Source organism: Balaenoptera acutorostrata, chromosome 10 (assembly GCF_949987535.1).
Source record: "Balaenoptera acutorostrata chromosome 10, mBalAcu1.1, whole genome shotgun sequence".
NCBI classification, from domain to species: domain Eukaryota; kingdom Metazoa; phylum Chordata; class Mammalia; order Artiodactyla; family Balaenopteridae; genus Balaenoptera; species Balaenoptera acutorostrata.
The window spans coordinates 40,048,277-40,073,442 of record NC_080073.1 but is presented as its reverse complement, the minus strand read 5'-3'; the positions used below and the strand labels follow the sequence as shown (position 1 = coordinate 40,073,442).

The 25,166-nt window shown below is 50.2% G+C and overlaps 1 protein-coding gene across 3 annotated transcripts; it reads right to left on the bottom strand.

The window, feature by feature from the left end:
- Nucleotides 1-67: 67 nt before the first annotated feature.
- On the bottom strand, nt 68-22,163 carry SHISA5 (shisa family member 5). Of its 3 annotated transcripts, XM_007168803.3 has the most exons (6): nt 21,970-22,163; nt 18,422-18,578; nt 8,053-8,136; nt 1,704-1,819; nt 1,340-1,552; nt 68-1,258 (listed from the first exon to the last, which is right to left on the bottom strand). In XM_007168803.3, exons 1-6 carry the CDS (start codon nt 22,037-22,039, stop codon nt 1,179-1,181), a joined length of 720 nt encoding a protein of 239 aa, XP_007168865.1. In that variant the 5' UTR covers nt 22,040-22,163; the 3' UTR covers nt 68-1,178. The 3 variants fall into 3 exon arrangements, with proteins under 3 accessions (XP_007168865.1, XP_007168866.1, XP_007168867.1); XM_007168804.3 differs by lacking the exon at nt 8,053-8,136 and having other exon boundaries at nt 21,970-22,162; XM_007168805.3 differs by lacking the exons at nt 8,053-8,136; nt 18,422-18,578; nt 21,970-22,163 and adding an exon at nt 3,215-3,370.
- Between the last annotated feature and the right edge of the window lie 3,003 nt (nt 22,164-25,166).

Here is a 25,166-nt window from a genome sequence, read left to right as displayed (position 1 = left end):
AAATACTGGATGGAAATGATACCTAGCCTAAAACCCAATCCCAGCAGCCAAGAAAGGAGACAGCAGCTCCAAATAGTTGGATTTATTATAAACAAGGGTGCAGACCCTAGACTCTCCAAAACACATCAACAGGTACAAAGCTACTATGTGGTGAGACATTAACGGAGGAATAGGGAACACCGAGGTATGTGTCTGGGCCAGAGCAGCCACCAAGGGTCCCCTCCACCTTTGGTCCAGACGACACCTTGGCCCAGGCGTCCCCACTGCCAAGACAAACTGTGGCCTGGGGTACAGGAGCTGGAAAGCCTGTGAGGCTGGCGCTGGGGAAGCAAGGACTATCAGACATCAGAGTTCTCTGCTCTCTGGGGCAATTTTCCTCCAGGACCCAGGGGTTTCAGCCTCACAGCAACTATTACACACATTTTGAAACAGAAAACAGGCAAAATACTTAGGTAAAAGTAAAAAAAAAAACACTGCAGGGAGGACACCTGAGTGTGTAGGTGGACGGAGGCCACCCTGCCCACTTAAGGTGGCAGCCAGAGCCAACCAGGGCAGCCAGAACCGAGGGTAAACGTGGCCCTCCAGGTGGTCCCAGGAAGGATGCAAGAACACAGCCCAGGCAGACAGCTCTCAGGGAGGGTGGGGCTCTGCCTGAGGTGTTTTGATATCAGGAGGCTGCCCACCCTCCACTGGGCATGGCACAGGCTCAGGGAGCTATGGGAAAGGGTCGAGACCCACCTGTAGCCAGTTCCCAAGCCTCACCCACCTGCCTGCATCATGGCTCGGGTTCTTCAAAGACAAGCCTGGGGACAAGCCAGGGCCTTGAGCAATGGCTAGCCATTCTGCAGAAACTGGAACACGAGTGCATCCTGCCTGCAAAAGTCTGTACTATCCTAGTGTTACAAGCCCCACTTGCTCTCCCTGGGGTGGTCTGGAAAAGAACTGTTCTTTGAATTTTGCTTGAGATTTCAGGAAGCATAATTTCGAGTGAGGAAGGCAACAAAGTGTGGTCCCAGCAACTCTGGCAAGGATTGTTCCCAACCCCTCATTGGCATCACAAGAAGCCTCATGTACAAACAGGACACACACACCACACACGGGGAGAAAAGGACCGTGCCTGCATACCCATTCACACACACATGACAGATCAAGTGGCAGCCAGAGATGCAAGGTTGTGCTCAGGGGGCTGCCTTCGGGGGGTCCATGTAGGCTGGATTGTAAGGAGGCTGGCTGGCAGGATAGGGCATGGCTGCACCTCCTGAAAACAGAGAGGACACTGGTTGGCCGTGGGCACGGCTGCAGGGGGTCAGGCACAGTTGGAGTCGGTAGGGGTACTCACCAGCCACTGTCTCATGGTAGGCAGGGGGGCCCATGGGCTGGGCCAGGTAGGGTGGTGGGTACTGCGTGGGGTAGGGCGCTGCTGGCATCCCTGGCTGGGGGGGCATGGAGTGGTAGCCCTGGTATGTTGGTCCGGGGTAGCTGGGTGGCACACTTGGAGCTTGCGAGTAAGGGGTGTGCACTACTGTGGTGGCCGTGGTGGTAGTCACGACCGCTGAAAAGAGAGTCCCAGTTAGGACCCCCAGGCCTGCCACCCCTCCCTCCAGCTCAGCTCCGTCAGGCCCCTGGTAAACCACGCCCACCACCCGCGGTCAGCACCCTCACACAAGGGGTCACAGTGGGGCAGGTGGGGTGGGGGTGCTTACGACGTGGTCGGCGGCACATCTTGTACAAATAGCAGCAGGAGCAGGTGAAGCAGATGATGATGGTGACAACGGAGAGCACGAAGATGGTCAGTCCGACGGCCACAGTCGTTCCAAACCTGCCAAAAAGCCAGTCAAGGCCCAGGGCCTCTCTCCCCTACCCAGGACCAGCAGTACCCACCACACCCCATTCCCAAGGTGCACCCCTCTTGCCGGAGGAGACTCTGGGCAACACAGGTAGAGCAACCTCTGGGGTATGTAGCTTGAAACTGTTTCAGCCTCAGGTGTTTCCTCAAGTGTAAAATGGGGTTGACTGAGAGTCCATGTGAGGCCCCTCGCCCAGGGGGGGCCCCCTAGCCACACCCTCAGGAGCATGGGAGAGAGTTCTTCAGGTGCCTCCCCCATACACACATCTTGTCTACCCGCACCGAGCCAGCGGCAGATGTCCATCGAGTACACGCCACAAGCCAGGCACTGTGTGGCTTGAACCAAAAACTCAGAGGTGGGCGAGACAGACCAACTCATGGCCTCTGGGAGCCCACAGATCATTAGAGGAGGCAGGTGTTGAAGGGAAAATGACTCAGGAAGCACAGGTAATGAAAACAGGGAGAAGTTCCAGGAAAGGGGAGGCTGGTGTGGCCAGGACAGTGAAGAGAGGCACGCAGCGAGCCCAGGGTAGGGCTGCTGGCCCCCGGAGTGACGGTGAGCTTGCTGGGTGCCAAGCAGTGTGTCAGGTGTCCACATACACCCTCGCTCTGACCAGAAGGGCAGGTGGGTAAACTAAGAGCCGGGCGGGGCTGGAGGGGCCCTGCCTTCTGGAAGAGGCCACCTCCCTGCCCACGCAGGCCCCTCAGCAAGGACCAGGACCAAGTGGAGAGCCCGCCCCCTGAGAACACAGGCCGTGGGTGGGAAGTTCACCAAAGCCGACCTTCAAGGGCACAGCCACAGCCCCAAGCTGTCCTCCCCTGTTCCCCGAGGCCAAGCAGTGTTCCAGTAAAAGGCAACTGCACCAAGCACATCAAAACATGGAAGGGGCTTGGTGAGCTTTAGGCATTCGCCTCCCCTGAGGCCTGGGGGAAGGCTGGGCACCCCCCTTTGCCCCGCCTTGGGTGGAGGGTCTTCCATCTCACAGTCCAGATGGGCAGCACGAGCTCAGCAAGGCCCGGCGCACAGCTTTGGGACAGACTAAGGACAGACCCTTCACACTCCAGACTCAAAATACCTGACTGTGTTCGTAAAATAGGAGCCGTTGGCCACTGTGAGGCCCAGAACAAGGCCCCAAGACAGGACCATCAGGTACCCTTCCTGCCTAACCAGAGGAGCCTGTCACTGCTCCTCACCCACAAACTCCTCCCAGACCCTCCACTGACCCAGGGATGTAGACACGCACACCACGTTCACACGCAATCAATAGCACTCAACTGTAGGGCCACCACCACCGATCTCTAATCTCTCTTTCTCTCTCTTCTGTCTCTGTCTCTGTCTCTGACACACAGTATGGCGCCCAAGCTCACCCCATGTTAGCCTCCACCTTCACTCAGGGGCTTCCTGCACCCCCGGACTTCCCCCTTCCATCATGAGGCCACTCGGTTTCAATCTCCTCCCCTTTCCAGGAAAAGTAAAGCAAATCTCCTCGGCCCTCCCCTACCCCTGACGTCAGAGGCAGGAAGGAGAGATGCGAGGCCTCTTAAAGACACAGTGCGGCTGGCTGGCGGGCGCCCCAGCTGCTCCCAGCTGCGCTCCAAATTGGGGCCAGGAGTGGGGAGGGAAGTGCTCGGCTGTCTTCCTGGAGCTGCCTCCCCAGCCCTGCCTGCCCAGGCCCAGCTTCTCCACCCCACTGTCCAGGATAGCACTACCACGGGGTCCGAGACATGCCCCGCCTAGGGTCCCCAAACGCTCCTGCTCCGCCCAGCTCAGCGGGCCAGCCCTGTTCCAGCGGTCCCCTCGATGGGCTCCTTCAGCCATCTAAGCCTACCAGCAGACCCGGGGGCCCGCCGGCCTGTCTCCTCAGCTCCTCCTCTCCCACCAGCACATGCTCCAAGCCACAAACCTGCCTGAACCTGAACCTGCCTCACCAGGAAGATGCAGATGCCTCCCCAAGTCCCCTTGGCCACCCTGTCAGGTCTTATCTTGTCACTCCTGCTCGAAAGCCTAGTATGGCTCCTGTAGCTCCTGGGGTCACACAGGAATTTGCTTTATAATTTACTTGTTAAACTTTGTGTGATGTGTGTGTGTATCTGTACTTTTCTCTCTCTGTGTATATATATATATATATATATATATATACATATATAATAGTTGATAATATAAGGAAAAAAATCTAGGATTTGTCTCATCAGATAGTAACACTTACAATAAGGCAAATGTTAATCTTAATTAAAAGTCTAAATAAGATAAAACCTGTGTGGCCTGGGACTCCCACCCTCCCTCCTGTGTGCTCCAGCCACATCACCCTCCTTTTCAGCTTTTGAAAGCATGATGCTGTGTCCTACCTCAGGGCCTTTGCACACGCATTTCCTCCCGCCCAACTGCCCAGTCTGCTCTTCTCTTCCTCCCACCCCTACACAATTAATTCTTGGTCACTTTTCAGACCTCAACTCAAAACATCACTTCCTCAGGGACACCTCCCCTGACCATGCAGATGAGGTCAGGCTCCTCGATAAGTGCTCTTACAAATCAAATTCTTGTCTACCTCAGTTTATAAACACACATTCCTTTGTGTGAGCGTTTGATTAATGTGCATCTTATCTCCAGCCTGTGGATTCATGGATGCACAGACTGCACCAGCTCTGGACCATCACTGTATCTCCAGTGCCTGGCCATACAGGAGGTGCTCAATAAGTATTTAACAAATGAATAAATTCACTCAGGGACCCCATGGGCAGCACCTAGTAGGACAGCAAGGCACATTGCCCTGAGGAACAGCAATATTTGAGGGGTGGTTGCAGAGTGGGGCAGGGGCCTGTGGCCACGACAGGCCACGACACTAGTGGAACCACACCTCTGTGAGGAAGGAATGGGGCTTCCCAAGGCTGAGGCTACCTCCCAGATCAAGGAGCCCAAGGGCCAAGTTCAGAAGGCAGAGTTGGCCTAGGCAGAAAGGGACAGAAGGCCAGGGGAACAAGAGCCCAGGCAAGGAGCTTGCAGCGGGGCTGAATGGGACGGTCCCTAGGAGGCCAAAGACTTCCAACGTCCAGACACCAAGAGGGCCGTCTCTGGAACTGGGACACCAGCACTCTCACTGCGACACTGGCCAGGCAGCACGCAGCCGTGACACAGTGAGTGTGAGCTGCGGAAAGAGCGCAGTGAGGGCTGAGAACTGACACAGGTTGGCGATGTCCACACCTCACCTAGTGGACCTCCCTGCCCTCCCCCTGCACCATCACAGCAGAGTCAGCGCAGAGGGTCAGCGGTGACGAGCCTGGAGCCAGTGGTTCCACCACTTGGGTGCTTCAGAACACACCATTCCTGCCTATCATCCTGTGAGTGAAAGGAGCTAGGAAGGGACAATGAAATCAGGACGCAAAAGAACTATGACAGGGAACCAAGGAAGCTCTGGGGAGGGAACCAGCCACTGACCATCAACAGGGCAGGACAGGAGTCACCTGCCAAAGTGGGGAGTGGGTGTAAGACCCACAGGTAACATGGCCACACCATGGGGAGCATGGAGCCCAGGCCATGACAGGCAGATGTGGTCTCGCATCGCTGTGCTCTGACCTGGTGGCTCGTTCTTGGAGGACCCAAGGAGTCACCCAGAGGAAGAGCGGGGGTATGGGGGTGAAGTCCAAGAATGAAGGGGGAGGGGTCGGAGGTGGGGAGGGGGGCAGAGCTGGCACAGGCCCCCTCAGCACATAGGGTCCCTCCCCTGTCGAGCGTCCCCCGAGCTTCCAACCAGGGCTGGACCCCACCAAGGAACCAATGCTCCAATGGACAAACAACAGTGCCCTTGGCCAAGGGGGCATCACACGAATGCTCACCCGAGAGGATGTCTCCTTGGGGCCCAGAGGGGCGGCCACCTGGGGGCATCCACAGGAGACATGTCACTGATGACCCCATCCCTCCACCCTCCCAGCACCTGCTCCTGGAGCCCTAAACCTTTGTAAGGCAGGTGCTGTGCGCCACGCTGGGGCTCTGCTCAGAAGCAGAGGAGAGATGGGGCAGGATGGGGTGGGGGCCCAAGGGGGCTGAGCAGCATCTGCACTCCCAGCAGATGGGCAAGATGGCCTGGTGGGGAGGCAGCAGGGCACTCGCACCTCCGCACCTGTAGGAGGGGAGGGGAAATGCTCCTGAGCTGGCCCCGGGAAGCCACTTCTCTGCCTCCTGGGGGACCTTGTTCTGCGGTGTGGAACCCACATTTCTCACACAGTGCTCAATACTCACTCACAAGCCAGGCCACCTTCCACTTTCCTTCCCCCTCTCTGAACCCTCTCCAGCCCCTCCTGCAGCTGATCCCCAAATGTCGCTGACCCTCAACACACTCAATCCCACCCAAATCCGAGCCCTTCACCCGAAACCCACTCCTCCTCTGTCCTGTATCCCCCCATGCAGGGCAGAGAGCGGGACACCACACCGCGGCCCCTTCCCTGGCCACCCTCCTAGCAGGCAGCCTCACCTCACCTCACCCCGCCAGCCCAGCCTCTCTCTGGCCTACAACACCTGGACCAGGAAGCCATGGTCCAGGCTCCCCGCCCGCTGCTGACATCCTCCAGGGAGCAGCCAGAGTGGTCTTCATCCTAAAACACCATTCAGACCCCAGCACTGCCCAGAGCCCTCCATGGTGCCTGCCCAGGACGAGGCCCACACTGGCTGGACATCAGACCCCCTGTGGGGCCAAGTGAAAGCCCACAGCCTCGGGCCTCAGCAACTGGGTGCTCCCTGCACGTAGAGGGAGTGGCGCTTCCAGGTCTCAGTCTCTGACCAACACAGGGAACAGGATCAGCGGGCAGAACAGAGGGAGGAGGCCCAGCCACAGGCGCCTAGGAGCAAAGCAGCGCCTCTTCCCCTCCCCCACTCACAGGAGCCCTGCCCCAATTCCTCTGCAGCCAGAGAGGCCCACACTCACCCAGGCCCACAGGGCAAGATGGGACAGGACAAGAACCTGGACTCCACTACACAGGCCCAGAGCCCAAAGTCTCTTCCTCCAAAGGGGCAACCAGGCCTAGGTGGACCTTCTCAGAGGGGCTTCTAGACCCACCGAGGTAGGGGGCAGACGGCACGTGGAACAGACTCCGCCAGGAAAACACACAAGCAGCTGCATGCCCGTTCCATCCACGCAAAATGTGCATCACAACACCCATCACGGTGGCCACAAGACAGGGCAGGAACCTGGCCAAGGGGACTGAGTTTGGGCGATTGGGGTATTCCCCGGCCCCCTGAAGGGAAGGCCCTGACAATAACCATGACCCACAAACCCTCACACAGACTGTGCATCATCAGTTATTCTAGCATCTTTACCACACAATAATCACCCCATCACTATGCACCCTATACCACCATTGCCCCCATCGCTTTCACCACTGCCACCATTACCCCAACACCAATACCCACCACCAGCATCCCTATCACATCTCCCTGCCACTGTCCCCCATCACCACCATCACCTCCTACCATCATACACCTGCCTGTCACTCCATTACATAGCCCCACCATAGCCCCCATTACCATCAGCCTCTACACCATCAACACGCACTACTCCCCCATTACCACACACCCACCATCATCTACCATCACCCTATCCCGGATCAAGAAGCCAGATGTGATAGGTATGCTGGTGGTAGGTACTGGTGTTGGGGTAATGGTGGGCAATGGTGGTGCGGGGTGCAGAGTGATGGGGTGATTATTATGGGGTAAAGATGCCGGGATAACTGATGATGCACCGTCTCTGTGTCAGGGTTTGTGGGTCGTGGTTATTGTCAGGGCCTCTCCCCACCACCACTGCACCCAGCATCACCACTGTACCATCACCACACACTCAGCATTGTAGCCCCCATCATCTCATCCCTGCCACCACTGCCGCATCACTATCGCCTTTGCCACTATCGTCCCCATCACTGTCACCCCCTCCCCATCACCTACACCCATAGGTCACCTGTGCCCACACCATCACCTAGGTCAATATGAACGCCCACACCTGGCCTTTCCATCGTGAACCCCCAACCACAGTCTCCCCCATCCCTGGCACAATGATGAAGACACCCAACACAAGGATCAAAGGTCCTGGAGGTCAGATATGGTGACAGCTTCTCTGGGGCCCTAGCCCAAGGACTCTGTGCCATCCCAGTCCCCACAGCCCTCCTGAGCCCCCTTGTCACCTCTTCCAGGAAGATGTACCCAGCCTGCAGCTTTTATTTACCCGGACATGGGGTCGCTGTCCAGGCTAGAGCGGAACTTCAGTGTCGAGCCCAGCTGTTCCGGTGGCTCCACATTGGTGGGGACGCTGCAAAGAGGAAACCTCACAATTAACATGCCTGCGCCCCACCCAGCACACCAAGAACGAACAAACACTACCTTAGCACACACACAGAACATGCACGAAAGCCAACCCCATACTGGGCCAGACAGGTAACCCTGGGGGCCTCTGGAGGACGGGTATTACACACACCAAGATCTCAGGCTACAAAGCCACACGTCCTTCTAAAGTGCACATGGGACGTTCTCTAGGACAGACCACATGTGAGGCCACAACACCAGTCTCAAGAGATTTGAAAAGACAGCTATCATACAAAGTATCTTCAACCACAATGGGATGAAGTTATAAATCAGTAACAAAAGACACATGCCACAAAGTTAAAGAAAAAAATCCTAAAAGAAAAACCCCTCATACCTTGGGAAACCAACATATTACAGCAACAACAACAACAAAAGAACTGTGGCTTAAATAAGAAATCATAGAGGAAATTAAGAAATCTGTAAAACTGAATGATAATAAAAATACCATTGGTCAAAATTTGTGAAACACAGCTAAAGAGTTCTTAGAGGGAAATTACAGCTTTAATACTGAGATGGAAGTAAACTGAAGAAGATGGGAAAAACGTAATAGAACAAACCCCCCAAATAAGGAAAGAATTAATAAAGATAAGTGCAAAAATAAAAGAGAATAGCAGCCGTGGAAAATAATAGAGAAGATTAACAGAACCAAAGCTGGTGGACCTCTGGCAAGACTAATCAAGAAAAGGAGAAAAGATGCAAAAAGATAAAAATACAGAATGAAAAGGGGTAAACTATAGACACAACAGAGATTTTAAAAATAATAACTGTCTGGGAATTCCCTGGTGGTCCAGTGATTAGGACTTGGCGCTCTCACTGCTGAGGCCTGGGTCCAATCCCTGGTCAGGGAACTAAGATCCCACAAGCCTCATGGTGTGGCCCCCCTCCCCAAAATAACAATAACTGTTTGAATTGAACAAACCACCTGTGAAAAGGCATTTTTGAAACAAGTGGAGGCAACTGAAGACAGACTAGTACAGAAAGCTATTTTTTTTTCTAATTTTTAAATTTATTTTTTAAAGTACAAAAGTAATATATAAATACAGGCTCGTTGTAAAAAGTATTTGAATAATTTTTAAGCATACAGAAAAGTAAATACAAATCCATTTCTTTACATAAGATGATCCTCAATACATGTCTTTATCTCTTCCCTTTCCTTAAAGTCTATTTTATCTGATATGAGTATAGCTACTCCAGCTTTCTTTTGATTTCCATTTGCATGGAATATCTTTTTCCATCCCCTCACTTTCAGTCTGTATGTGTCCCTAGGTCTAAAGTGGGTCTCTTGTAGACAGCATATATATGGGTCTTGTTTTTGTATCCATTCAGCCAGTCTATGTCTTTTGGTTGGGGCATTTAATCCATTCACGTTTAAGGTAATTATCAATATGTATGTTCCTATGACCATTTTCTTGATTGTTTTGGGTTTGTTTTTGTAGGTCCTTTTCTTCTCTTGTGTTTCCCACTTAGAGAAGTTCCTTTAGCATTTGTTGTAGAACTGGTTTGGTGGTGCTGAATTCTCTTAGCTTTTGCTTGTCTGTAAAGCTTTTGATTTCTCCATCAAATCTAAATGAGATCCTTGCCGGGTAGAGTAATCTTGGTTGTAGGTTCTTCCCTTTCATCACTTTAAGTATATCATGCCACTCCCTTCTGGCTTGCAGAGTTTCTGCTGAGAAATCAGCTGTTAACCTTATGGGAGTTCCCTTGTATGTTATTTGTCATTTTTCCCTTGCTGCTTTCAATAATTTTTCTTTGTCTTTAATTTTCGCCACTTTGATTACTATGTGTCTCTGCATGTTTCTCCTTGGGTTTATCCTGTATGGGACTCTCTGCGCTTCCTGGACTTGGGTGGCTATTTCCTTTCCCATGTTAGGGAAGTTTTCAACTATAATCTCTTCAAATATTTTCTCTGGTCCTTTCTCTCTCTCTTCTCCTTCTGGGACCCCTATAATGCGAATGTTGTTGCGTTTAATGTTGTCCCAGAGGTCTCTTAGGCTGTCTTCATTTCTTTTCATTCTTTTTTCTTTAGTCTGTTCCGCAGCAGTGAATTCCACCATTCTGTCTTCCAGGTCACTTATCTGTTCTTCTGCCTCAGTTATTCTGCTATTGATTCCTTCTAGTGTATTTTTCATTTCAGTTATTGTATTGGTCATCTCTGTTTGTTTGTTCTTTAATTCTTCTAGGTCTTTGTTAATCATTTCTTGCATCTTCTCAATCTCTGCCTCCATTCTTATTCCGGGTTCCTGGATCATCTTCACTATCATTATTCTGAATTCTTTTTCTGGAAGGTTGCCTATCTCCACTTCATTTAGTTGTTTTTCTGGGGTTTTTTCTTGTTCCTTCATCTGGTACATAGCCCTCTGCCTTTTCATCTTGTCTATCTTTCTGTAACTGTGGTTTTTGGTCCACAGGCTGCAGGATTGTAGTTTTTCTTGCTTCTGCTGTCTGCCCTCTGGTGGTTGAGGCTATCTAAGAGGCTTGATGGGAGGCTCTGGTGGTGGGTAGAGCTGACTGTTCTAGTACAGAAAGCTATTAATGAACTGCTGTTAATGTGCCAAGTGTGTTCCTGATATATGATTATATTTCTTTTTAAAGGACTCACTTGTGCAGATAACAACTAACATTTAAGGAGAAATTTTTATGCCTGGGATGGGTTTTAAAATAATCCAGAAAACAAAAGTAGTGGGAGGTATATGGAACACTAATGTCAGAGTATTGATAACTATGGGAGCAGGTGATGGATATATGGATTTATTATTCTCTCTGCTTTTGTATATATTTGAAAATTCTCAAAATAAATTCTCAAAAAATTAACAAAATAAAATTCAAGAAACAAACAAACAAACAAAAAAAAATGCAAGAGCATTAGGAACAACTATACCATACTAAATTTGAAGGACAAGTAAAGCTGAGAAGAAAATATTTTTTAAAATTTCAGTGTGCGTGCTTTGGCAAGCAATAACAAGAGTAAAGCACACCAAGCTGGGATGCAGGGAGGGCGGGGGGAGTGTGTGGCTGGGAAGAGACCTCCATGGAGGTGGGCCTGGCATCTGAAGCCCCTTTTCTCCTGGGGGCATTAGCCTATTTCAGAGGGGCAGCTGAGAGCAGCATTTCTGAAATTAGAAATTAGAAATTATATCCAGAGGCCAGCAGGTGGGCAAGCCCTGATGATTCCCACTTACTTGGGCTCGGTCCTGAAAAGCAAGGAGAAACTCAGCAAGAGTTTCTCAGCTCAGCTCTGCAATTAGGCCAAGGTGACCTTAGAGTGCTCAAGTCCCTGGCAAAAGCAATATCAATCCTCCCTGGAGGAAGTCCTAAGGTCCAAATGTCTACAATCAATTTTGCAAACGCAATGTTTGGCACACAACTGAAGATTTTCAGGAACACTAGGACACTAGACAACATGACTAGAAAACAATAGAAACAACTGACTATAGAAATATCCACAGGGGCTTCAAATATTGAAGTTATCACACCCTGACATTAAAACAAAACATACTTTAAGATAACTAATAAGAACCTGCTTTATAAAAATAAAATTAAATTAAATTTAAAAAAAATACTTTGGGACTTCCCTGGTGGCACAGTGGATAAGACTCCGTGCTCCCAATGCAGGGGGCCAGGTTCAATCCCTCATCAGGGAACTAGATCCCACATGCATGCTACAACTAAGAGTTCACATGCCACAACTAAGGAGCCCATGTGCCGCAACTAAGAAGTCCACCTGCCACAACTAAGGAGCCCACCTGCTGCAACTAAGGAGCCGGTGAGCTGCAACTAAGTAGCCCACCTGCCACAACTAAGACCTGGTGCAACCAAATAAGTAAATGAATATTAAAAAACAAAACAGGGCTTCCCTGGTGGCGCAGTGGTTAAGAATCCGCCTGCCAACACAGGGGACAAGGGTTCGAGCCCTGGTCCGAGAAGATCCCACATGCCACGGAGCAACTACGTCCGTGTGCCACAACTACTGAGGCTGCGCTCTAGAGCTCACGAGCCACAACTACTGAAGCCCATGTGCCACAACTACTGAAGCCCGCGTGCCTAAAGCCCGTGCTCCGCAACAAGAGAAGCCACTGCAATGAGAAGCCTGCACACTGCAACAAATAGTAGCCCCTGCTCGCCGCAACTAGAGAAAGCCCGCACGCAGCAATGAAGACCCAACGCAGCCAAAAATAAAAATAAAATTAAAAAAAAAAACACAAAACAAAACAAAACATACTTTGTTCAAGGAGATGAAAGGAAAAAAAAATCAAGCAGTTTAGGAGAACTTGAAATATAAAAAAGAAACAAATAAAAATTCTAGAACTAAAAAATTACACAAAAAGATAATAATTTATTAGACACAGTGCAAGATATAATTAATCAACTGGAGGATAGGCCCAAACAAATATACGTACACTAAAGCCTGGAGACACAAAAAGATGGTAAATGTAAATACAAAAGAGGAGTAGGTGAAATATGGAATACAGTGTACAAATGTCTTACATATGTGTAATTAGAGTCCTAGAGGGAGAAGTGTGAGAATGGAGCAGAAGCAATATTTAAAAAGATGATGGCTGGAGTTACTCAGTTTTCCTGGATATCTCCCATAAATGCAGGAGATATGCATGCTATTAAATTGTTTGTTTTTCTCCTAGCAAAAACAAAAACAAAAAAAACAAGCCAACAATTCCAGAAGTACTGTGAACCCCAAGCAGCAAAAATTCAAAGAAAACCACACGTAGGCACATCATAGTAAAACTGCTGAAAACCAAATACAAAGAGGAAAAACTTAAAAATTAGTTAGAGAAAAGATATGTTGCTTGCAAAGGAGCAATAATAAAGCCATCAGCTGATTTCTCAACAGAAACAACAGACATCAGGAGTTAATGGAATGAGGGAACTTCCCTTGTGGTCCAGTGGCTAAGACTCTGCCTTCCCAATGCAGGGTGCCCAGGTTTGATCCCTGGTCAGGGAACTACATCCCATATGCCACAACCAGAAGATCCCATACGCCACAATGAAGATCCGACGCAGCCAAATAAATAAATAAACATTAAAAAAAAAAAAGAAGACAATGGAATGAAAGCTTCAAAGTGCTGAACTTTGGGACTTCCCTGGTGGTGCAGTGGTTAAGAATCCGCCTGCCAATGCAGGGGACACAGGTTTGAGCCCTGGTCCGGGAAGATCCCACATGCCGCAGAGCAACTAAGCCTGTGTGCCACAACTACTGAGCCTGCGCTCTAGAGCTCACGAGCCACAACTACTGAGCCTGCACGCCTAGAGCTCATGCTCCACAACAAGAAAAGCCACCGTAATGAGAAGCCCACGGACCGCAACAAAGAGTAGCCCCCGCTCACCACAACTAGAGAAAGCCTGTGCACAGCGACGAAGACCCAACGCCGCCAAAAATAAATAAATAAATTTATAAAAAACAAATAAATAAATTGATCTTTAAAAAAAAAGTGCTGAACTTTGATAACTTCAAAGTGCTGAAAGTTAATAACTGCCAACCTAGAAATCTATAACGAGGAAAAATATCCTTTAAGAAAGAATGTAGGACTTCTCTGGTGACGCAGTGATTAAGAATCTACCTGCCAGGGCTTCCTTGGTGGCGCAGTGGTTAAGAATCCGCCTGCCAATGCAGGGGACACGGGTTCGAGCCCTGGTCTGGGAAGATCCCACATGCTGCGGAGCAACTAAGCCTGGGCACCACAACTACTGAGCCTGAGCTTTAGAGTCCACGAGCCACAACTACTGAAGCTTGTACGCCTAGAGCCTGTGCTCTGCAACAAGAGAAGCCACCGCAATGAGAAGCCCGCACACCGCAATGAAGAGTAGCCCTGGCTCGCCGCAACTAGAGAAAGCCCGAGCGCAGCAACGAAGACCCAACACAGCCAAAAATTAATTAATTAATTAATTAATTATTTTAAAAATCACTTAGACAATATTGAAGAATATCAAAGCTTATTATAAAGACACAGTAATTGAGTCTGCTTTAGCCCAGGGACAGACAAATAGACCAATGTAACATAATACAGAGCCTAGAGACAGCCACGCATATGTGGACACTCAATCTGTAACAAACTTGGCACTGTAGAGTGATAGAAAAAAAAGATAGTCTTCTCAATAAGTGGTGCTGGGTCAACTGGATACCCATATTAAAAAATGAAATTTGATCTCTACTTACATGCACTACTACTACTATGCATACTTAAAAGAAATCCATATACATGTGCACCAAAAGATATGTACAAGGATGCTCAAAGCAGCATTATTTGTTACAGCAAAAGAAAAGGAAGGAAGGAAGGAAGGGAGGGAGGGAGGGAGGGAGGGAAGAAACAATCCAAATGTCCATCAACATTAAAATGGATCAACGGCGGTATAAAACTTAACATACACCAATGGAAATGAGCAGACAACACAACATGGATGAACTCACATGTTGAGAGAAAGAAACCAGATAGGAAATAGATGTATGATGTCATGTGTATGTCTGTGTGTGTGTGTGTGTGTTTAACAGGTATAGCAGTTTAATGGTTACCTTTTGGGATAACAGAGGGAATACTGATTGGTAAGTAACATGAGGGGGCTTCTGGGATGCCATGATGTGCTAATTCTTGCCCTGGATAGGTGGTGGTTACATGGGTGTGGATATGTTTACCCTGCAGTAATTCACTGAACTGTACACATTATATTTGTGTACTTTTATGTATGTATGATATATACTGCCCCCAACCCCAATAAAAAAGCTAAACTATAGAACTTAGGGATGCATGTTTGGGTATTACAGCTCTAAAGAAAAGCAAGGCTATATAAAAGTTAGAATTATCACTATCTTAGTGCGATGAGATGAGAGACAGTGATTGGGAGTAAGCTCAACAGGACTTCTGATGTCTTGACCTGTATAGTAGTTATGCAGATATTTGCTTTGTGATAAATCACTGAGTTGTACATTTATTTAATGCAGTTTTCTGTATGTGAATTATATGTTACAACATAACAGAATAAAAAACAATCTCAAGGAATGAGTTTAACAGCAGATTAGACACTTGAAGATTTGAATGAACTGAAAGGTTAGAAGACATTATCCAGAATGCAGCACAGAGATGAAAATATGGAAGAGAGACTAGGATATGTGGACACTGGAGGAGAACATGCAGCACGTATAAATGGAGTCCCAGAAGGAAAGGAGAAGGAGAAAGGGCAATACTTAAAGAATAGCAGAGTATTTTCTAGAACTGATGAAAGACACTAAACCACAGATTTAAGAAGCTCAAACATAACATCATAAATTTAAAAAAATCTATACCTAGATATATCATAGTGTAACTGAAGAACACCAAAGACAAGAAAAGAAAAATCTTAAAAAGCTGTCATAAGCTTCTGACTTCTGATGCTGTTTGCACCATATTAACCTGCTATCATGTTTATCACTTCAAATGAAAATGGTTTAAAATGAAAAAAAAAAAAAAAAAAAAAAGCTGTCATAAGGAAAAAAAAAGATTTCTTTTAAATGATGGACAACTGACTATTGAGCTGATGTCTCAACAGAGATAATGGGAGTCAGAGAAAATAACCATCAACTTAAGTCCTGCTCAGATAAAATATTCTTTAAGAATGAAATCAATATAATTTACCATATTAACAGAATAAAAATAGAAAAATCATCTAATTATCTCTAAAGATGCAGGAAAAATATTTGACAAAATTCAAGATCCCTTCATGATTAAAACTCCAAGCAAACTAGGAACAGAAGGGAACTTCCTCAACCCAATAAAGGGCACCTATGAAAAAGCTACAGCTAACATCATACCTAATAGCGAATGCTTTCTCCCTAAAATTGAGAACAAGACAGGGATGTCTGTTCTCACCATTTCTATTCATCATTGTACTGGAGGTTCTGGCCAGTGTGATGAGACAAGAAAAAATAAAAGTATACAGATTGAAAAAGAAGTAAACATGGGACTTCCCTGGTGGCGCAGTGGTTAAGAATCTGCCTGCCAATGCAGGGGACACGGGTTCAAGCCCTGGTCCGGGAAGATCCCACATGCCGCAGAGCAACTAAGCCCGTGGGCCACAACTACTGAGCCTGTGGTCTAGAGCCCACAAGCCACAACTACTGAGCCCACATGCCACAACTACTGAAGCCCACGCGCCTAGAGCCCATGCTCCACAACAAGAGAAGCCACCACAATGAGAAGCCCACGCACCTCAACGAAGAGCAGTGCCCACTCGCCGCAACTAAAGAAAGCTCGCACGCAGCAACAAAGACCCAAGGCAGCCAATAAATAAATAAATAAAAGAGGGGCTTCCCTGGTGGCGCAGTGGTTGAGAATCTGCCTGCTAATGCAGGGGACACGGGTTCGAGCCCTGGTCTGGGAAGATCCCACGTGCCGCGGAGCGGCTGGGCCCGTGAGCCACAATTGCTGAGCCTGCGCGTCTGGAGCCTGTGCTCCGCAACAGGAGAGGCCGTGACAGTGAGAGGCCCGCGCGCCATGATGAAGAGTGGCCCCCGCTTGCCACAACTGGAGAAAGCCCTAGCACAGAAACGAAGACCCAACATAGCAATCAATCAATCAATCAATTAATCAATAAAAAAATAAATCTTTAAAAAAAATAAATAAATAAATAAATAAATAAATAAATAAAAGAAAAAGAAGTAAACACTAGAAGAAAAAAATGGAATGAAAACAAACCAAAACAATACAGTAAGTGAAAAAGAAAGAAATATAGAACGAGACAAATATAAAGCACAAAACAAGAGAGCAAATATTGAATATAATCCCAGAAATACCAACAATTACATTAAACTTAAATGGAATAAATCCTCCTGTTTTTTAAAGCTACCAGAATAAATTTTAAAAAAAAAAGAAAGAAAGAAGACACTTATAAAATGTAAAGACAGCAAAAGGGTAGCAGTAAAACGGTAGAATATGATCCAACAGGTATGCAGCCTGGTGTCGTCATTCCCCAGAGAACTTTGCAACTCCTTAGTCAGTAACTACATGCACCTCTCTGACCTGGCAATTTGCTCCACTGTACTTGGCAAGAAATTCTCACATGGCTCTGTAAAGGAGGAAGTATATGAGGATGCCCACCGCAGTTATCTATGATAGCAAGTTTTGGACTCACACCACAAAGAATGACATGGCAGTGATGGGCACAGGCCAGATGTACACACAGCAATGTGGATAGGTCTTACAAACACTGCACTGACTGCAAAAAGTAAGAGGGTTGGGCTTCCCTGGTGGCGCAGTGGTTGAGAGTCTGCCTGCCAATGCAGGGGACACAGGTTCGAGCCCTGGTCTGGGAAGATCCCACATGCCGCGGAGCAACTAGGCCCGTGAGCCACAACTACTGAGCCTGCACTCCGCAACAAGAGAGGCCGCGATAGTGAGAGGACCACGCACCGCGATGAAGAGTGGCCCCCGCTCGCCGCAACTGGAGAAAGCCCTCGGACAGAAACGAAGCCAAAAATAAATAAATAAGTAAAAAGTAAGAGGGTTCACTGTGCCCACAGAATATAAACTTTGCAACACAAATAATCGAAAGAATACAACAGACTGACTGGTTGCCTACAGAATAAGAGGGGAATGGAATGGTCATGGGAGACTAAAATAAGATGGTGTAAGATGGTGGAGGGTTGGTCTTGCCCAGACCAATGATGGTCACCTGCCATGAGCTGAGCAGTATGACTACGTCAACCCTCTATACCTGTGGCCAAACACAAACGAAACACACAATGTGGCAAAGGGAGACACACACAGGGTCCTAGAACCTTGGTTCCAGCCTATGAAACAGTTTAAACCCAAGATGCAGTGTAAATCCACGGGCCATGGCAAGAGGACACAGGCATGGCCCACAGTGGGCTACACGCCCATGCACTATGCCCTCCAGGGTCCACAAGATGATACCTGCACAAATCACATACAACCCCCCACCAGGTGCACACACACACTGCGGGGTACACTCACGCCAAGGTGTCCACCCTGAGGACACGTTGGTACAAGTACACACCCAGGGGTGAGCCACAGGGCCCGCTGAGGCCACCAACCCCTGAGAAACCTGCTCAGCCCTCGAGAGTGGGGGAGAGAGGAACAAGGGACTACCTGAGGAGGGTCTGGGGAGTCCAGCCCAGAACAAGGACTCCCCAGTCCCCAACCCTCAGTGATCTGCCACCATCTCGAGAGGGCTGAGAGGAAAGAGGGGCAGGCTCAGGCCGCCTACCTTGTGACCTCCGATGCACCCACCTGGCCTCCGGAACACCACACTCTTCTCCATTCCACACAAATTTCTTCAGCACATCAGAGCAGCAGTACTGGTCATAACAGGTGCCACAGCAGAAATCAGGACAGAACTTGGGGAAGAGGTTGCGTCCAGGGGAAACCATACACACCTCACTGTGGGCTGGAACAGAGAAACACACCGTTCATCTGTGGCCATGGGGCCAGGCCTCAGCCCTGTCCCAGCCAATACAGCCCCTTCCCCAGCAAGGCCAGCAGGCCCCAGCATGCCAGGCCATCTCTGAGCCATCCCACTCATTGGCCACCTCTGGCCACTGCCCCAACCAGCCTTGCCCTCTCCCCTGGGCCACAGCAGAGGTGCCAACCTGGGCTCCCTCCCTCTCCAACCAGCCCACTTGCCCTCCAGATGGGACAGTGAACTTTCTACGTGTGAGTCTGACTGGGCCACTCCCCACTCTCAGGCCATGGGATCAAGCCCAGAGTCCACAAAGCAGGGTCCAGACTACAAAGGACCTTGAAGTTCACCCCATACTCTGCCTGTATTCTACCTGTTTCCCATCCTCCACCTTCAAATCTACCTACCCATCAAGGCCTTACTCCAGGCCCCCTCCTACAGAAGCCACCCAAGCCCAGCAGTCCCAGCTGCTGGGGACCAGGCACTGGACTGACCCCTTCTTTTTTTTTTTTTTTTTTTGCCACACTGCACGGCATGTGGCATCTTAGCTCCCCCCTGCACTGGAAGCGCGAAGTGGACTGACCCATTCTTTTTTTTTTTTTAATATTTTTTTTATTAATTTATTTTATTTACTGTTTTTTATTTTTGGTTGCATTGGGTCTTTGTTGCTGTGCACGGGTTTTCTCTAGTTTCGGTGAGTGGGGGCTACTCTTCGTTGTGATGTGTGGGCTTACTGTGGTGGCTTCTCTTGTTGTGGAGCACAGGCTCTAGGAGCACGGGCTTCAGTAGTTGTGGGTCGCGGGCTCTACACCGCAGGCTCAGTAGTTGTGGCGCACGGGCTTAGCTGCTCCGAGGCATGTGGGATCTCCCCGGACCAGGGCTCAAGCCCGTGTCCCCTGCATTGGCAGGTGGGCTCTTAACCACTACGCCACCAGGGGAGCCCAGACTGACCCATTCTTAATCCTCACTCCCCGTCCCTACAGCTCAGCTGCAGCAGCCTCAGCCCCTGCTGGACACTACGACTTCAGGGGCTGCCCCTCACAGATTATAGCTTTACAGCAGGCTGCCTCCTGACCAATTCACCATTGGCCACAGTCACTCCCACCACAGAAGTGTCCGTGCGGTACTTAGCCCTGGGCTGGGCCTGCAGTAGGCACCTAGGAAACGTTTGTGCCCTTCAGGGCTCTGAGGCAGTGGCACCATGTGGAGCCCCAGAACCATCACAAGGCTCTTAGCCAGAGGTGGGATCTAAGTATACCTGGCTGACAAGTGTGGAAAATGACCACAAAGTTTGCAGACTTCCAGCAAGATGTTACAGCCAAATGTTCCCACGCATCTTTTGGCTACATTAGCACAGATCTAGCGCCCACCAGCAGGACAGAATGGTCCTGGATTCTGCCTGGACAGACCCCAGATGGAACACCCAGTCCAGCAAGGCCCAGATGACTATGGTAGGCTGGGGATAGTCCTGATAAACCCTGAGGTAGAAAGTCCTGGCACAGCACTGGGACTCTAAAGACCCAGCCTGGTTGGTATACTGAAAGGGAAAATTTGTCACCCCTAAATATTCCTCTTTGGGGACTTCCCTGGCAGTCCACTGTTAAGACTTCGCCTTCCAATGCAGGGGGTGTGGGTTCGATCCCTGATCGGGGAGCTAAGATCCTACAGGCCTCGTGGCCAAAAAAACAAAACATAAAACAGAAGCAATATTGTAACAAATTCAATAAAGACTTTAAAATTGGTCCACATCCAAATAAATCAATAAATAAATATTCCTCTTTGGCCTAAGGATTATTTTAAGCAGATTATTTTTAAGAAACTGCAGACATAGGAGAAGCTCTGAAAACTAAGAAGTTACCCTTTTGTAATAGACATTTGTAAGTATAAAGGAAATCTCCATTTGTAAGGGTATCTCCCTCGCTGTACTAGGAAGAGGGGGATGACCTTATCTCTAGAATCAACGCTGAAGGCATAGATTTAAATCTGCATAACAACCTTACCCTTGTTTACTGGGCTTTTCCTGGTAACTTCCCATAACTGACCCCCAGTATCCTCTTTTGCCTTTAGTTCAAGATGGTATTTAAGGTGAGGGCTTCCACCGTTTGGGGGAGTTACTCAGTTTTCCTGTGTCTCTCTCATGTATACAGGAGGTATGCATGTTGTTAAACTTTTGTTTTTCTCCTGTTAATCTGTCTTACATCAATTTAATTATTAGACCAGTCAAAGAACCTAGATGGCAAGAAGGGAAAATTTTTCCTCCCCCACAGTATCATGCACCCTGGGGCCATTGGCAGAGCAAGGTCCAAAGACAGAGGCACTGACTGACCTCCTTGAGAAGGGACAACTAGGAATGGGGTGGTTGGTGGGGGAGATGCTTTATTCCTGGCAGCTCCAGGCAGAACCCTGCTCTGGGCGAAGCTGCAGGGCAGAGGATGGGACCACCAACAGGCCCAACGTAGCCAGCTGTCCACCTGCCAGCAGGTACACTCAGCATAGCCCATGCTACTGGGAGGCTCAGGCAACCTACCTCCAGCAGGGCCATTACAGCCTTTACAGCCACAGCCCAGCCCAAGCGTCTAAGCTGGGCCTGAAGACACACACAGGTGAGTCTGTTTGAGCCAAAAGCCCATGACACAAATGTTCTTCTGATGCCCAGACGCTCAGAACCAGGCTGTCCAGACCTCACTGGACCAGAGAACAGGGCTCTACCTTCTCACTTTCCCAGGTCCTCCAGATTCGTCCCAGTCCCAAGGAAATAAAGTCCTTCCCTTGGAGGAAACCACCCACCCCAGAAGCATTTTTGGCTTCCTATGGAGGCGGGTGGGGGCAGTACGCTCTTCCAATCCCTACCCATGAAAGGCCCCCAGCCTGGCTTCCGCCGTCTGTGATTCATCCGTCTACAATCAACACACACAGTTAGTGTGTCTCCTCCAACCCTGGGGGCCAGCTTCAGCAGTCTCCAGGAATACCAGGGCCATGGAGGCAGAGTGTGGAGGCTCCCAGCCAATAAACAGAAGCTGAGGGAAGGCCTCTGATGGAGGGGCCAGGCCTCCCTGCTGCCACCATGCCCCGCTAAGGCCAGGCAGGGAATCCTACCCACCCCCTTGGAACACTAGAGGACAGACACCTCCCCCCTCCCCATTCTACGACAGAACAATGATGGCAGCTGCCTGGGGTCTGGGCAGTGTCAGTGCAGACGGGAGGGAGGCTGGAGTGGAGGAGAGACCAGTCGTGGGGTCCGCTAACTGCCTCGGAGTTATTAGGGCTCGTTTGGGGTCACTGCGGGGACGGCGCTGTCCGGGCTCCTACCAGGTACGGCGCGGACGTGGCCACCCCCCATGCCTGCCCGGGATAAACTCCCCCACCCGCCAAGACTCACCACCCGGAGGCGCTGGTAGCAGCAACAGCAACAGCAGCAGGATCCGAGGCGCTGGGGCCGGCGCGGCCATGGCTGGGCGGGTGGGCGGACGGGCCGACGGACTGACGGTCGTAGCGCGGCCACAGCCTCAGCGACCCGCTTGGCCACCCGCTTCCTCGCCTCGCCCCGCCCCGCCCCGCCCCGGCCCGGCCCGGCCCGGCCCGGCCCAGCCCGGCCCCACCCGGCTGTTCCGGGAACCCCGCCCGGGAGGGAGAGGAGGGGAGGAGGAGGGCGAGGGAGGGAGGGGAAGTGGACGCCCCTCCCAGCCTCGGGGCTAGGCACGGTCCGGTGTGGGCCCCTCGGGACCGGCTCTCAGACCCAGGCGACCACCGAAGCTGCCTTCGGCTCTCGGGGTCCTGTCCACCCCTAACCCCAGTCCCCACCCTGGGGCCCGGAGGGGGTCTCCGAGGGGATCTGCTTCCTAGCACTTGAGTGCCTGTTGGGTCCTGCTGGCAGGCCGGACACAGCCCCTCCCCGCTCCTGGGGTTCCTCACTTGCCCCGGGCATCCTCACTCCCCGGGAGGTACCTGAGGACCAAGTGGGGTGGCTCGGGGACAGCGCCCAGAGCAGACCTCCACACACAGTAGGACCCTAACAGACGCTGGTTCCCTTCTGAAAGCCTAGTTCGGAGGCTTCCGGGGACCCCATCTCTGAGGACACGCTATCACCCTGCCTCCTGCTGTGACACCCCTACCCCCGTGGTTACTCTACCCTGAGTCCAGGCAGGCTCACCCCTGCCTCAGGGCAAGCCTGGCTCCCATGGCCTGGTCTGAGGGAAAGGAACTGGCAGTTCCCAGACACACATTATACCATCACCTGCCTCAGGATTGGGCCAGCAGAATTGGGCCATCCTTGTCTGCTGCCAGAGCAGGGCTCTCACAAGGCACCCTGAGAAGCGGCCACGGCTAACAGGCCTCCACTGCCCCCTCACTGTGGGTCAGGGCATAAGGGAGCAGGACCCTATGGGGACTTGCCCGCATAGACCCCCCTCCCCCATGTCCTCTGCTGTAGCTCCTCTCAGAAGTACCTAATCAGAAGTATCTGATGCACATTTCCTGAGTTGTTTTATAGATGCTAAAACTACCACCAAATGGAAGAAATTAACTACTTGATGATCATGAGCACCTAGCCCCAGGATTGATAATGTTAACACCTGTGACATGGCCCTGTTACTTCACCATCAACCAATCAGAGAATTGTGCACATGCTGATCACATACCCTGTGACTCCCCTCCTTCACCTGGCCTTTAAAAACACTTTGTCGAAACCCATGGGGAATTGGGGTGTTTTTTTAAAACAGTTTTTTTTTTTAATTATTTATTTATTTATTTTTGGCTGCATTGTGTCTTAGTTGTGGCACACAGGCTTCTCTCTAGTTGTGGTGTGGGCTCAGTAGTTGTGGCTCATGGGCTTAATTGCTCTGTGGCATGTGGGATCTTAGTTCCCCAATCAGGGATTGAACCCATGTCCCCTGCATTGGAGGGTAGATTCTTAACCACTGGACCACCAGGGAAGTCCCACTGGGGGTGTTTTGAGCACTAGCTGCCCTGGACTCCTTGCTTGGCACCCTGCAATAAACGCTGCACTTTCCTTCACCACAGCCTAGTGTCAGTAGATTAGCTTTACTGCACTCAAGTCAGCAGACCCAAGTTTGGTTCTCAGTAATGAGTCCCCGCAGAGTCAGGGATAGGGAACTGGACTACTGTCTTAGTCCCTTGGGGCGGCTATAACAAAACATCATAGATTCAGTTATAAATGACAAACATTTATTTCTCACAGTTCTGTAGATTGGGAATTCCAAAATCAGGGTATCAGCTCATCTGTGTCCATTTAGAGCCTACTTCCTACCTAGTTCACAGATGACTTCTTTTCCCTGTGTTCTCAGGTGGCAGAAGAGGCAAAGGAGCTCACTGGGGCCTCTTTTATGAGTGCACCAATCCCATTCATGAGGGCTCCACCCTCATGGTCTAGTCACTTCCCAAAGGCACCACCTCCAAATACCATCACCTTGGGAGTCAGCAGTTAAACATGTGAATCTGAGGGGACACAAACATCCAGTCTATGGCAAGCATTCTTTTTTTGCCCAGGGTTTCTGACCTGCTGCCCACTCTGCACCTGCCACAGTTAAACTCATTACACTCAAGGCAGAAAACATGAAGTATCACACTAACCAGGCCCCTGAGCCAGTGTGTACATCCGGCGTGCCACCACGTTTCTCACCTGAGCGCGGGGGCTTCACGTAACAAGGCGTGAGGCCCGAGGAGACAACTCGGGATGCCCTCAGTGCAGTTCCCCAGACCTAGGAGGCTAGGGTCCTCCTCTGGGCCTGGTTTCTCCATGGTCCCCCTCACCACTGGTCAGGGGGACTCAAGACTCAGCATGCTGTGCTGGGCACACTGTGGGGGCAGAGGGGTGACTGCCCCCAGGCAGGATGAGGGGCCCTCCCTGACACAGCCCAGCCTCATCCCAACCGGCTGCCTCTGCCCCCTCAGCTCCACAGTCTGAAGCTGAGCACCGCCCAGGTCCCCCTTCCCCACGCACAGTGGCCACCACACACTCCCCTCCATGTCCACCTCGCCAGCCACCTTCTGAGGCCTGTTTCACACCATGGGTGCCCCGCCTTGCGCCTCCCACAGACTTGGTTTCTCTTCATAACTCAGTCCCTGCCCCCAGTCAAACTCCTAAGAGTTGTCCTTTTTTTTTTTCTAATTTTTACTGGGGGACTTCCCTGGCTGTCCAATGGTTAAGACTCCATGCTTCCACCACAGGGGGTGCGGGTTCAATCCCTGGTCAGGGAACTAGGATGCCACATGCCACGTGGCCAAAATAAATAAATAAATAAATAAATTTGTATTGGAGTAGAGTTGATTTACAATGTTGTGTTAGTTTCAGGTGTACAGCATAGTGATTCAGTTATACATATATCCACTTTTTTTTAGATTCTTTTCCCATATAGGCCATTACAGCTAAGAGTTGTCCTTTCTCACCTTCCATCGCCTGCCTTTGGCCTCTCATCCCCATCTAGGGGCTTCTCTCCTGGCCTAGTCCTCCCTGACCTTTTCAGTATTGGGTTCCCTCATGCCCCCTCATCTTCCCACACCTCAAAGACACCCGTGTTAAACCTTCATGGTTGAGCATAGTGGCGGCTCCAGGACCCA

Coding starts and splice junctions, on each gene's coding strand:
- SHISA5 (XM_007168803.3), bottom strand. CDS start 22,039: ATGGCCGCGCCGGCCCCAGCGCCTCGGATCCTGCTGCTGTTGCTGTTG. Junction 18,579..21,969: donor GCTACCAGCGCCTCCGGGTG/GTGAGTCTTGGC, acceptor TCTCTGTTCCAG/CCCACAGTGAGGTGTGTATG. Junction 1,259..1,339: donor CTACCATGAGACAGTGGCTG/GTGAGTACCCCT, acceptor CTCTGTTTTCAG/GAGGTGCAGCCATGCCCTAT.